At 40.8% G+C, this 12,764-nt stretch overlaps 3 protein-coding genes across 3 annotated transcripts; 1 reads left to right on the top strand and 2 right to left on the bottom strand.

The window, feature by feature from the left end:
* Positions 1-206: 206 nt before the first annotated feature.
* On the bottom strand, positions 207-2,431 carry RB195_025828 (uncharacterized protein; the record flags this gene model as incomplete). Its single annotated transcript, XM_064214135.1, has 4 exons — positions 207-294; positions 425-524; positions 832-947; positions 2,331-2,431. 4 exons carry the CDS (start codon positions 2,429-2,431, stop codon positions 207-209), a joined length of 405 nt encoding a protein of 134 aa, XP_064070016.1.
* A 2,461-nt stretch (positions 2,432-4,892) lies between these two features.
* RB195_025827 (uncharacterized protein) lies at positions 4,893-5,255 on the bottom strand (the record flags this gene model as incomplete). The annotated part of the gene is made up of 1 exon (XM_064214134.1): positions 4,893-5,255. One exon carries the CDS (start codon positions 5,253-5,255, stop codon positions 4,893-4,895), a length of 363 nt encoding a protein of 120 aa, XP_064070015.1.
* A 51-nt stretch (positions 5,256-5,306) lies between these two features.
* On the top strand, positions 5,307-12,759 carry RB195_025826 (uncharacterized protein; the record flags this gene model as incomplete). The annotated part of the gene is made up of 4 exons (XM_064214133.1): positions 5,307-5,379; positions 8,939-9,077; positions 12,536-12,556; positions 12,744-12,759. 4 exons carry the CDS (start codon positions 5,307-5,309, stop codon positions 12,757-12,759), a joined length of 249 nt encoding a protein of 82 aa, XP_064070014.1.
* Positions 12,760-12,764: the final 5 nt, after the last annotated feature.

The raw sequence follows: 12,764 nt of genomic DNA, 5'->3' as shown, positions 1-12,764 counted from the left end.
GTTTGTTAATTTTTATTTCAACTTGTATTTCACGACTTTTCCTTCTCATCCCTCCTGTTCCATTTTATTCCTTCTTTACTAGAGCTTGGTAGGATTTAAACGTAGTTCCTGCAACTTTTCCGCGCTGTAGGTAATTCATTGTTGCCATCTCTGTGTGTGAATGACTGAAGTAGATATGCATGCACTCGCCGTGCTTTTTCTTTATACTATTCAGCAGCGACTGCTTCCTGTGGAGGAAGTTTGACGTGAGCACGAACGCAGCCGCTGCTACCATTGTCGTGCACTCCAGCTGACCTTCATTTTTCACTGCATATGACAGTTCCGTGCTAGTGCATGGTTATTATTAGGCGTTGTTACCAGTGAGTGATTAACCTCATCCTTAAGTATGACTTCGCATGTTGTCCGTTGCCCGAGTTGTGCCTACCTACAGGTATCCCACACGTTAGCGCATTTTGAAGCTCTTGAAATTAGTAGGGAAAGTCCAGAGTACTGCACGACGGTGTAGGAGACGACAACCGCTTGTCCTGAAAAAAAAATTCCACTACTCTTATTCCCATGTATTCAGACAGCGGCTTCGGATAAGCATTGGAAGAATGGGCGAGATAGAAAAGAAAACACGTTTAGCACTTTGCACGTAGCTCCAAATTACTGATATTTTCCCAAAAGTGCATTGACCACTTAGAATATGAAAAAAGAACTCTACACGGGTTTTTTCCTGCCACTCACTCACACACGGAAGCCTGAGCTCGGCCGAGTAGATGGGGTGTTGAAGAGGAATTGACGAACGTGCTTCAGTGTTGTTGCTGTGATTTCGGGATGTATTCGCCGTACCTCCTGTTTGCGGTACTCTATCCTCTCTCTCGAATAGATTGTAGCTCGACTGTTCTGCAGTTGCGGGAGTCAGGATTATTCCAACAAATATGTATGCTATATCTCTGCTATCGTACCTTTAAAATCTGTCATAGAATGATGATTTCAGTGTCTTTGTTATTCCACTGTATGAGCGAAAACGTAGTTTCTGTTAACAACAATGATTCAATGAGCCCGTCCTTACATTGTTTGGCACGTACCATGCACACATTCGAGAGCAAAATTATGAGCAGTTTGAGCTCACATATGCATTATTTTCATCGAACTTAGGAACCGAATTTCGTGCTCACGTTTTCTGATATTTATTTGCGCGCAACATATTCGTTGCTGCAAATCCAAGTCCAAGCTAGTGTAGGACCACCTAGTTGCTTACACTCCATTCAGTTATTTCTTTAGTTAAAGAAAGCAGTGGAGCTAAGAAGTTGCTCTGTGACCAGCTTAACATGAGCTTTCCAAATGTGTCATAATGTAAATCTTGTCCGATGAAAACATAACTCTGATTTCTTGAAAATTCCCTTTAGCAGTCTTAAAAGCTACAGGGATGAATAATATGACTTTATCTACAGAAAAAAAAGTTCCGTCGCCTAAATAATTGTTTGAGTATTAATTACGTTTAGGGTTTTTAATTGTCTACATTCATGTTGCATTGCAAAGGTGTTCATACCAGCGCGTAATCAATATTTCGCAATAAATTAATTAGTTATATTGCGTTTTACAACATCCCTTGCTAGAAATAGAAGTTTCACGCACTATATTCACTTACGGCGCCTGAAGATTGCAGTGTTTTTTTTCCTCCTTAACTTCACCTCATACTTCAGTGGATTCATATAGTCTGTCTATTGACAAACATGACCTTATAAAACCTGAGTGACGCATTGCTATAAAAAATGGTTTTTTTTAAGCTAGGATGTTTTGATATGGCGAAGAAGTACGCGTTTCGTAGCGTTTCCTAGGCCATCGTCACGAGTTCACGTGAACGACGCTAGCGCATTGTCGCCAGCGTTCGCTCTCGCCCGCCATGGTGGCGTATTCTTGTCGCTCCGCTCGTTCGGAAAGCACTGCGTATTTCTCAATATATGTATGTATGTGTATGTGTGTTCGACGACGTGCCCGACCGACCGACGATGTCACATACTGGCCGAACGGGGCGTTTTCCTCGTCACTCCTCCTATCGCATAGTGACTCGCGAAATGCTTGCCGATCGCTGCAGTCTGCGTCGCACGTTTTCGCCTGCTATTTTGTGACGCCCAAACGGCGGCTGCATTTTTGTGTGTGTGAGCGTTTTTCTATTTGTATGTGTACGTATCAGCTGTTGCGTGGCATCGCTTCATTCTCTCTTGTTGTGCTCTCATCACCGTTTGTCCATGTTTTCCGTGCTATTTCCTCGTGCGTTCACGTGTCTGCGTGCGCGCACACATACACACACGGCCCTCCAAGAAAAAAAAAAGCGGACGACGCACCGCTTTCGGCACCCCAAGTCAACTCGAAAGTCACCGCCATTTGCCGTTTTGCCATTGTAGGTAGGTTCACGTAGCGGGCGCACGTACGAACATGACAACATGCGCCTGCAAATGTGCAAGGATGGATCTGGGCTATTTGGAGCCTTGAGGATCTGATGAACATCTCACTTATGGATGTTCTTGTAACTCAGACACTACGGCCATCGTTTTGCTCTGCATACTTTTGTTCCGCTCTCTGTCTATGTGTACGTAGGTATGTGCGAGCCTATCGCTTCTTCGTTTATGGTAGGACTGAATGTACGCTTTTTTGGGAACATATTTGCACGACGATGAAGCCGAGGTGAACTATGAACCTTGACATCGATGGGACGTTGAACTGTTCCATTCATAACAAAATGTGGTGTTGGTAATCATTTTTGCTTCTACTTTGTCGCGTATATGTGCGGTATTGTGTGTAAGCTTGTGTGTGTGTATATCTATGTGTACGTGGCAGCGCGAGTGGGAGCTGCTCCAGCTCCCCGCCACTCAGCACAGTCACCTCCTCTGGCTCGAACAGCTCGTCCAGCGTTCGTTCACTCTTGATCAGGCCCGCTTGCCATTCTCCTATTGATCTGCTGCCTCACATGCGCGTTGGAGCTTCCTGAAAAAGAACTTTGCAATGATTATCAAACTCCAAGTGAACAATTGGCGACAAATGCGACTCCGAATGTGGATTTGAGGAGGTCCCTCTAGTATTCTAGTACGCCGAGGTTAGCGAAACACGAAAAAGGAACTTCTGCTACCTTCTTCGTTAGTTAGTTGTAGTGCCGCTGCAATTGATGAAACTAACAATTTTCAACAATATGCTTCAACGGTGACGTCATTGGATTCCTACTATTGACTTCAAAGAAGCAAAGTGCAGAATACGGAAGATTTGAAGCTTTACATTTGAGGATGGCATTTTTGACAATAACGTAGGTAGAATTCTGAAAAATCTGCAAGCATTCTTGGTCTCTAAGCTTTTCGCTATTCACTCGCTTTTATGATCTTTGTGCTCCTGATTTGATTACTCACTATGAGGTTGAACGAAATGGAAATCAAGGGATAACTTTTTTCGCCCAGAGATTTCAATACTGAAAGGTGTTTAGAAGTTGAATTTTGACACAGGGAGTATCTCGTGAATGATTTCGATTTTCCACTAACAATTTAGCCTAGATGAAGCGTAGTTTAACCTTCTCATATTAGGTTTTCTGGAAAGTATCTTGTAGATCAACTAATGATTTGCAATGCACAACGTATCTCTTCCTCTACATCTTCAATCCATCAGTGATCTTCATGGTCAACATTTGCAGATGTAGTTCTTTGTGAGTCATCTCCAGTTTTTTACAGTTTTGATCGCAGACGCATTTGAAGAAGTGTGGATTTTCTGCGAAAATTGCTATTTTTCTTTACGTTGAGTAGAGAGTCATCGTGACAGGTTTTTTTTTAGCGATTTTCATTGCAATTTTTGAAGCTAGTGCGACCAGTATTTTTTATTTCGCATAGGCGAGTTAAACAATCGATGTATAAAAATTATGTTCATGATCAGTACGTTTATTCGTTTGAGTCACTACTTTCCTGTTTTCGACCAGATTCCTTTCCTTTCCGGTTACAAGGGTTTTTAAAAAAGCTTTTATCTCGTTGATAGTGTATTTCTAATTGCTTGGACGTTGATTTTCAGTTGCATTTCGGTGGTCTTGCTTGGCCTCCATGCCCATTTCTCCAAGTCATCTGCGCATTGTTCGCGCTGACTAAGGCGCGATTTCTTAGCGATTGTCGTATGATCGTCGATGAGACGAGCAGCAAAGAACGATCATTTCTGTGGTGGGGGAAACTCGTATGGGGAGGGAAATTTTGTCATTCTTCGTAATGTTACTGTTGTTTACACAGTTGTAGAGGTATTATTTACCACTCACGATTTTCCATACTTGATCAATCGCCTCTTTTCAACGTTGTGCTGCTATTATTTTGGAATTCTTATCATGGAACTCGATCTCTCATTTGTATGCATATGTCAAAATAAAGACTGGAAAGCATTTTCGTTTTTTTTTCTTCTCTTTTGTGTTCTATGTAAAAGATTAAATGGAGGAGTCACTTCTAGTGCAACGTCTTTCTAGTGAAATACACGTAAAAGAGATGCAAAATGGACCATTACGTTGGTTTTGGCTGACCATCACACTCTTGTATCACTGTTTCCAAATTATGATGGCCGCTAGAGTTCGCTTAGGGTTGCGAAGCAGAACTTTTCCATGTGCAAAGAAACATAGGCGTATACTAAAATGAGCATTGTTGCTTTTTTTCGTAGTGGAAGTCCAGCAAAAAACAGATAATTAAAAGGCAACATATTACTGTAGAAATTGAACTTTACTCCATTGTTCTTAGCTCTTGTGGACATGGCGCTTGCAATAGCTCTTTGGGACAGTTGTTTCAGGTTCGGTAGTAGTCTGAAAGGAAAGCACTTTCGGTTTGGTATCGTGTTGGTCATGAAAAAGTAAGCGTTACTTACGTTACATTTAGTATTGTTGAGTTACTACGGTTAAAAGTTCAGTAAATGATTGTCACTGTTCCTGCTATCACAGAGTCATTCAGCAGAATCAAACCTGTTTTGCTGCACATTGAATGAAAATTTTCGAAGATGCGCTCTCGTAACCTCTTGAATATGTCGTATTCAATGTATGGTTCATGCATACTAATAAGTTTTTGTTGTACGTGAGCAGTGTGAGCGATTGCATGTGACTCGTGTATTGCCAGCGGCGGCACATCAGCACCACCACAGTTGCCATCAGGCGGTCGAGTTCTACCTTGAATGTGTCTAAGTCCAGGCCCAGGTATTGAGGGAGTGGGATCTTGGTAATAGCACGTTTGGGTGATGATACTGCTGATGTGTTTGTGCGATTGAATATGCATGTTAGGTGCAATTACGAATGGCAGGTGTTTTTTTCCTGCATGAGGCGCCGGATGGACTCTCTCTACAGGGGCGGTGCTCGCGCCGGTGGGCACGTTTGCGTTGCGGATGTATTAATGATTCCAAGTAAGCTCCCCCCTCTACTTTTAGAATTTTAGAATAGAGGGTGATGGGGTTAGCGGAGAAAGTGATATGATTGTTACGTTGAGAAAACCGTTGAGGAAAAAAAAATAGTTCCACATTTCTCCTCCAGGACACGAGATTACTAACATGAAGATTCGCTTACCGTGAATTTTGCACATATCCTTAGGTTTATTTGACACTAAACAGGAGAAAGGTGTGTCTGAACCCGAATAAATGTGCACATTTTGTACTGAATCCATTGCATCGCTCTCTAAGATTCCAGTTCAGTTCCATGCATTTCTTTTGTTGCCTTTCCCAATCGCCTTTTTTTTTGTACAAGGCCAGTCAAATTGCATTTCTCACAACTTTTTAGACCCAGTAGGAGATCTAGGAGACGTATAAGTGGACATATAAGTAAATTATTCTTAGGAAAAGTGAACACGTAGAATATAATTCATTTAATAATTTTTGTTACAGAAAGAAATCAAACTATTATCTGAGTTTATTGAGGATACTGTGGAGTATTAATGTTGCTTTTACTCGACTTCTCATACAGCTATTCTTACTAGTTCTGAGCAAATTTGGTCCTTACCTTTCATCAATCTAGGTCTGAGAAGTACTCAGGAAGATCATTACCCGAAATTCTGAAGAGAATCTGAGATTGTTGCGGGTGATATCTTCAAAGCCTTCGCTACCTAATATGAAAATCTTTGTTCTTGTTTTATTTATTGGAGCAATCTTGGATGTTTTCTGGTCCTGCATCAACACACCTACGAATGAATCCTGCTGGTGCTTTTTCCTGGCAAGGTTTCGTTGTTCTATTGCGTTCGTTCGCTGTATGCGCTCATGATATAGAGAATTGAGAGATAAATACAACAACTGAAATGGAGCTGGTCAATTTGCTGAAACTGAATTGTTTCAGCGACAGTCATCATCTTCTGTTGTTGCTTGTCAAAGATTGATCGCCATTTTGCCGTAGAAGACCACACTCTCACCTTCACGAGCAAATTTCGGTTTTCTTTCAGCTACGCAGAACATTGTTCCGTGAGGCTGAGGAACAGATATTATTCCATTGTTCTACTGCCTTTTCGAAATGTTGGTTAGCAATAATCTCATCGCGATGATCTCGAATCAAAAAGACATGTTCTCTCCTATTCCCTTTTTTTAGTGCAGTTTGAAAAAAGCTGCACCTATCATCGGTGCCTGATTACTGTCGATCTATCAGCATTCGACATTTTACTAGAACATTTCACTTCTAGCATCTCTTCACTGCGTTCGGTTTCGTTTTATAATATCTCTGAGCGCCGTAACATCCGTTCTACCAAAGCATGCCTAATCAGTTTCTTTTTTTCTTGTGCGCTGCAATGTTGTGCTTTGAACAGCATCGGCAGCACACACATACGCATGCACGCCTCTTCAGGCGTATTTCCAGAGATTTTTACCGGCTCAACTCCGTTCTCGCTCATGTCGCTGTCAAGCAGTTCCAACTCCGCTTCCTATCTGCTAAAGTACTGCTTCTGCTAGGATTTCCATGTTTTTCTTGCAGAGTTTCTTGCTCTTTCTCAAAGTGATGTACATAAATACAAATATTGTGTATATTCTGCTGAATGCGTGTATGTCGTCTTGAATATGGTGTGACCTCTCTCCCACGTCCATCATCACCCTTTCATCTCTCCAACACACAGTGCGGTGTTCTCGATAACTCCATGCATTTTTTCTCATTACACCACTCACATACACGAACGACGACGTCGACGACGACACAGTGATTGCACATTTGCTCGAATCTTTTCCTTCTGATCAGAGAAACACAGGCTATTGCGTTTAACCGGAAGATATGTTGGATAGGAAACTAGATCGCACATACTGTTGCCGTAGAGGAATCGTGGAGAACGTATATAGAAACATCAGAGTGCAAATGAGTGCAATTGTATTACTATTGTGAAATCCTTGCGTGCATCTGCTTCACTAACTTTCATGTATAATAGTAATTGGGCTGCTTTTGTGTGCTGTTATCTGTTTATGTTGTGTAGATAGATTTGCATGTTGAGGCTCTGTGCATTTATTGCTAAGGTTTGCTGATGTATTATGAAAACGAAAGGTTAACTTTTTCCAAAGAAAAAAAGAAGTGCTATAGAAAAGAGTTTGTCTTTGAACTCCCTGATCGCGAATTTGACCGAAACAAGTTAGTAAAAAAACATGTAGACATCCGATCGGCTAGAAATGGTTATCTCAGTAATTATTAATTCCTGAATAGTTCATAAGTGGAAGAAAATACGCCGTATTTGTGAAATATGGTTACATAAACCATTTGTTGATCCTTACACTTCGAGGGGCTAGTTTTCGTATTACTTTCTTTTCATTTCCTTCACTCTCTGAAGTGAGTAGATGAAGCCTCGATAATTCAATAGAAAAGAATTGTTTAACCAAAAACATTCCAGGCAGAGGATAAAACTCCCATGTAATTCACTAGCTGCTTAGTTCCTCTTCCAGTGGTAGTGGTAGAGATTAAGCGAAGAAGTGAGTACTTTTATGCACATGCAATGAGAAATACTACTTAGTTACTTCCGAATGGGTTACTGTCGTTGTACGGTTGCTACGCGTAGTCATCTGCGTTGTCTTGGTAGCGCTGAGTCATTATGCTTGTGATTTTACGACAGCTTTCGATCTACTGCAGATGAAGTAGACCAGGTATTCTAAACGTTACGTTAAGATTTTATCTGCTCTCAGTGAATCTGAAGTGAGTAGTGGTTTTTACTCAGTTATTGGACTCAGAACGTTCGGAGGCATGTGGCTATCAATGTTGTTTTGCTGCAGCGACAGTACGTGCTCGATGACATACCACCGTATGCGCTACAGTAGGTACCCAACATCCACGTTAGGTGTGTGCATACTGTGATTTCGCAGTGTAACGGGGACAGTGGAGTAGACTACATACGATAAGGTTAGCGATAACAGCTCCATCAATATAGCCTGTGATTCTCAGTTTTTGAACGACATACTAGACGGATGGGAGAAGTAGCGCTTGAATTTTTGTTCTAAAGGGAAATTCTGAAACTATGTGACCCCCTGGATCCTTAATGTTTGATTTCAGTTATTTGGTTTTAGTCTATGCATGAACCTCCTTTATCACTGTCCATTTATGTTAACCTCAGCGGGTTGTGACTATCATTTTCGATGATGATGAGAATCATTTTCGACGTTACTTTTTGAGTAACCAAAACTAAATATTTTACTGGGTTTTTCACTTTTGTTCTCTCATCGTTATACTACTAACGAACAGCTGATTGAATAATTCACGCTGCAACACTTGCCCGTCATTGCTTTCAATCCATAAACTAGGTGTAATGCTTTGCTACCAAAATACCTCAACTTTTTTTTCGAACTTTTCCACACTTATGGGTGATTTTTTTCCCATCTCTGCAATCTCAACCATTGCCGAGAGATTTAAGATGACGTCATCGGCTCAAATAAGACTAGCATCACATCCAGACACATAGGCACACATTTTGAGCTCTATGTTACATCTTTATCGATCTACAACAAAAGTCTGCCCTTTTAGGCACACGACGTGAACGCATTGAAAAAGTTTTAAGAAAGGGAAAAAAACTGTGTGACTGGCGCACGAAACAAAAGGGGGAGGAGTGGGGATTGGAGGAGTGGGAGGAGCAGGAGCAGGGAGCACTAAGGCCTGCGCTGGAGTATTTCACGCGCAACACAGTGCGTTCTTGGGACAGTCTACGTTGAACTGATCATGTTTTCTTGTTTTGAAATGAATTGTACAGGTTAAATCTATTCGCATGTCACAGGATACCATTCCTTTTTGTGTAGCTTCATGTAGCGTATAGATCTACTGTTTCCCTTTCCAGATATTAAACTCAAGCGTTCATTATGATGCTGCTACGTTAAGTCCGAATGCCTTTTTGAAAGCGAGCCCTCGGTTACTGCAACGACTTTTGCAGATAAGATTAGAGTCAAGCCTTACGTAACCCGGCGATAGGTATGTCGTAACTATGCAAGAGAGGATCACGCAGAAAATTGAAGACTCACATTGCCTTCATTTTAGTCCGTAGGGGATTTTTCATAGAAAAAAGTAACTAAAGGAGTGACTCGATTAATATTACCTAGATTTTTGTGGTAATTTTGTAAGTTCCTGAGAGTAAAAAAAGAAATTGCCGACTGAAAGGACGGCTCAAATTATGTTTGCGATCCCATAGAATTTATTCAACAATAACATGGGATTTCTCAGCTTTTTGCGTTGATGTATCATTCTATACAACTGCTGATGGGGTCTAGAAGCAAGCAGATCTCAGCGATTTCTTTTTTGCTTCTTAGATCGCGAATGTGAAATTTTTAGTCTACTTCATATGTGTAGATGTCTTTGTGTTACTACGATAACTTTCTACAAGTGCAAACATCGTTCTGACTGATTGGGTTTTCTGAAGACCATTCGAAATTCGACTTCCAGACTTTTACAATTCAAAATGAACATTTCTATATTTGGGCTTCTTTATTTGTTGTCTTCTCTTCTTTACTTCTGCCGAATTGGATAGCATGTTTAGAATTCTACCAAATCACAACCGTCTGCGTCTTTAAAGAGAGTCGTATCGTGTGAAAGTACGTTCGTAGATCACCTTAGTGAGATATGTACATTTACGTTCTTCACAAAAACTTTAATAGATGCTTATTGGAGAGCAAATGAAGATGATTCTGTCTAATTGTGCTCTTTTTTTTTCTATTCTGGTATCTGCACGTGACATACTCATTTCTTAACAGTCAAACTATTTCTTAGTTACCCAATTTTTTCCTGTAGACGACACAAGTTCGTCAGCGTTGCGTGCTCTGCACAACCTCGCCGCTCGCGACAAATCGCTCGCCTTCTCCGCGCATCTCGTTCCTCTTCTCAATCTCGTCGACATTTTTCGTCAAAAGGTCCGCCTTCGACAATAGTTTGTGGTTGCACATAGACGCCTTTGGTTTCGTTGATTAGTCACTCGAACTGATTCATTTCGCTTTCCTTCCGCTGTGTGCTCCGCCACTCTCTTCTGTACGTGTACTTCTATAACGCCTGACGATGTAGCTCGATTATCGCAGCACGATATCGCGCTCATGCGGCTGCTTTGACGTTAACACCATCCTTATGCACTCATGCAGGTCCCCGGGTCATGTGTCTGCCGTTACCGTTTTCTGAGCAGAAGCAACGCATCCACCAAGATCGTTGCGTGCGATTAGAAGTTTGTCGCTAGCAGTTATAATGCATCAGCAAAACTCGCAGACACAAGTATATGATTGCGCTTTTTCCGTGACATTTCAAATGTCTACCGTACTTGTTAATCCATAGTAATTCTGTGTCGTTACTAGTATCACATTTAAGTAGCGTATTTTCTCCTAATTGTAGAGAGCAGAACACGCATAATGTCAACGTAATGTATATTTTGTGCTAATTACAGAGACTAGAAAACGATTAATGCGCATATAGCGTACATTTTGTGTTAATTGTTGAGAAGAGAGCATATATTTTTACTGCTCGTGATTATTTTGGAAATTGTACGAATTTCTTATAAGAGAACAAATACTTTGTAGTTTAAGACGTGCACACATGCAGACATCCACGGTTTATTTTTGTTTTGTTTTTTAAACCTCTTCCGGAAGTATGTGCTTTACCCGACAATGACGTAACCACATAACGTACTGTGGAAACTCTGTGCTACAACAATATGAGTAAACGCTTAATGCTCTATACAACATAAGTCGTAACTAACAATACTCGAGTAAGTTTTCGTAACTACGGGAGCAGAACATGCATGATGTAGGGACGTTAAACCCTAAGGGTGTAAGAAAATCCTTAATGGAAAAGTGGAAAAAAATGATGGGATAGATCGAAAAGTCTGAAACTGCGAGCAAACGTCTTCAACTAAAATGCAGTTTCGTAGAACTATTATTATACCCATTATATATATATATATATATATATATATATATATATATATATAATAGATGTATCACGCTCCGAGCCTTCTCATTAACCACAAAAAAGTTGTAAAAAGCATTGCACTGTATCTACCCAGCTACCTACTTTCTTTTTCTCAAGGTCATGCCAAGGATGGGCATCTGGTGGAATCAAGGGATTCGAAGTCGAAGGCTCCAAATCGAGAGCCTCTGAAAATGCTGCACTATTGAGGCTGCTGAAGATGACAACTTGAATGGTACTACTTCTTGAATGCCAGTGTTCTTCCTATACTGGTGTACTGTAAACAGTGGTGTTTTGACACACCCAGTGGTTGATGTACGCTATTTTCTTGTAATTCATTTTAGTAGGGTTCTGAGAAACGTTAGCTAGGACATCTCTTGCTGGAATAGGGAGTTGGAACTTCTGCTGTTTGTTATTTTGAGTTGTTTTCTGTATTCCAAAAAAGGGAACATGGACGGCGCATTTATCCATCGGATACCGCCTATTATTGTTCTGGCTTAGCAACTTGAAGGTGTAAACGTAACTTTAGTAGATTATCTGAAACACATTAGTTGAAGCATCCTTAGGTGGATTTAGTACTCGGAACTTTTAGTTTCGTGTATTTATGCTATTTCGTGTTGTTTTCCCTATTTTTTCATTTTCTGCTTAGTGAAAGTATCACTAGAAATTCCCTACCTATTTCTGATACTGTGTTGAACATTACCGCTGTTGTTTTGGTGGATTCTTTCCGGTAGATCTGTTCTAGATGTTAAGCGAAAAATGCATAGCAGTAAATGTTGTGTTGTATTAGTATCACACGAGCATCTTGAGGACTGCAGAAGGGATACTGTCTGGTCGCTTTCACTACAGTACGCATATTCTTTGATTATCAGTTCTAATGAGAATTTCTATTTACGGTTGTTTGTTCATTGCGCTTTCGCTTCGCTAAAAATTCGTTATCATTGACAATGCGACGTGCTTACTTCCAGATACAAATACGCTCGTTGTTTTCAGTACTATAGTCATTGAAATGTTGATTCCTTGACACATATATTGGTGGTATCTTTCATCGACTGAAATACGCACTTTTTCTTAATATTCGCGAGAATTCTTTTTGTTTGGTACGTATGAAATCCTTCAAAGAATTTCAGGTCCCGTTTAGGGGGACGATGACGCCATTCTGCTAGTGCTGCGCCAGTTCTGATGCAGCAGCAGAATTCGCGACTGCAGGTGGGTGCTGTTTGTTCGGAGCTACACCTTTTTTTCTTTGAATTCAGCATCGTTAGTAATAGAAATAGCCTCCAAGTATCAGGAAGATTTTGAATGTTGCAACTTTCCTTGCTCATTTCGACAACTTTACTTTGCCTTCTAAGCTTCAGAAAGGAGCGTACATTTTACTGATCTGCAACTGCTTTAGGAGTTCTGCGAAGTGATCAAT

This window comes from Necator americanus, chromosome X, assembly GCF_031761385.1.
Source record: "Necator americanus strain Aroian chromosome X, whole genome shotgun sequence".
NCBI lineage: Eukaryota > Metazoa > Nematoda > Chromadorea > Rhabditida > Ancylostomatidae > Necator > Necator americanus.
This window is presented reverse-complemented; position numbering and strand designations above follow the sequence as displayed.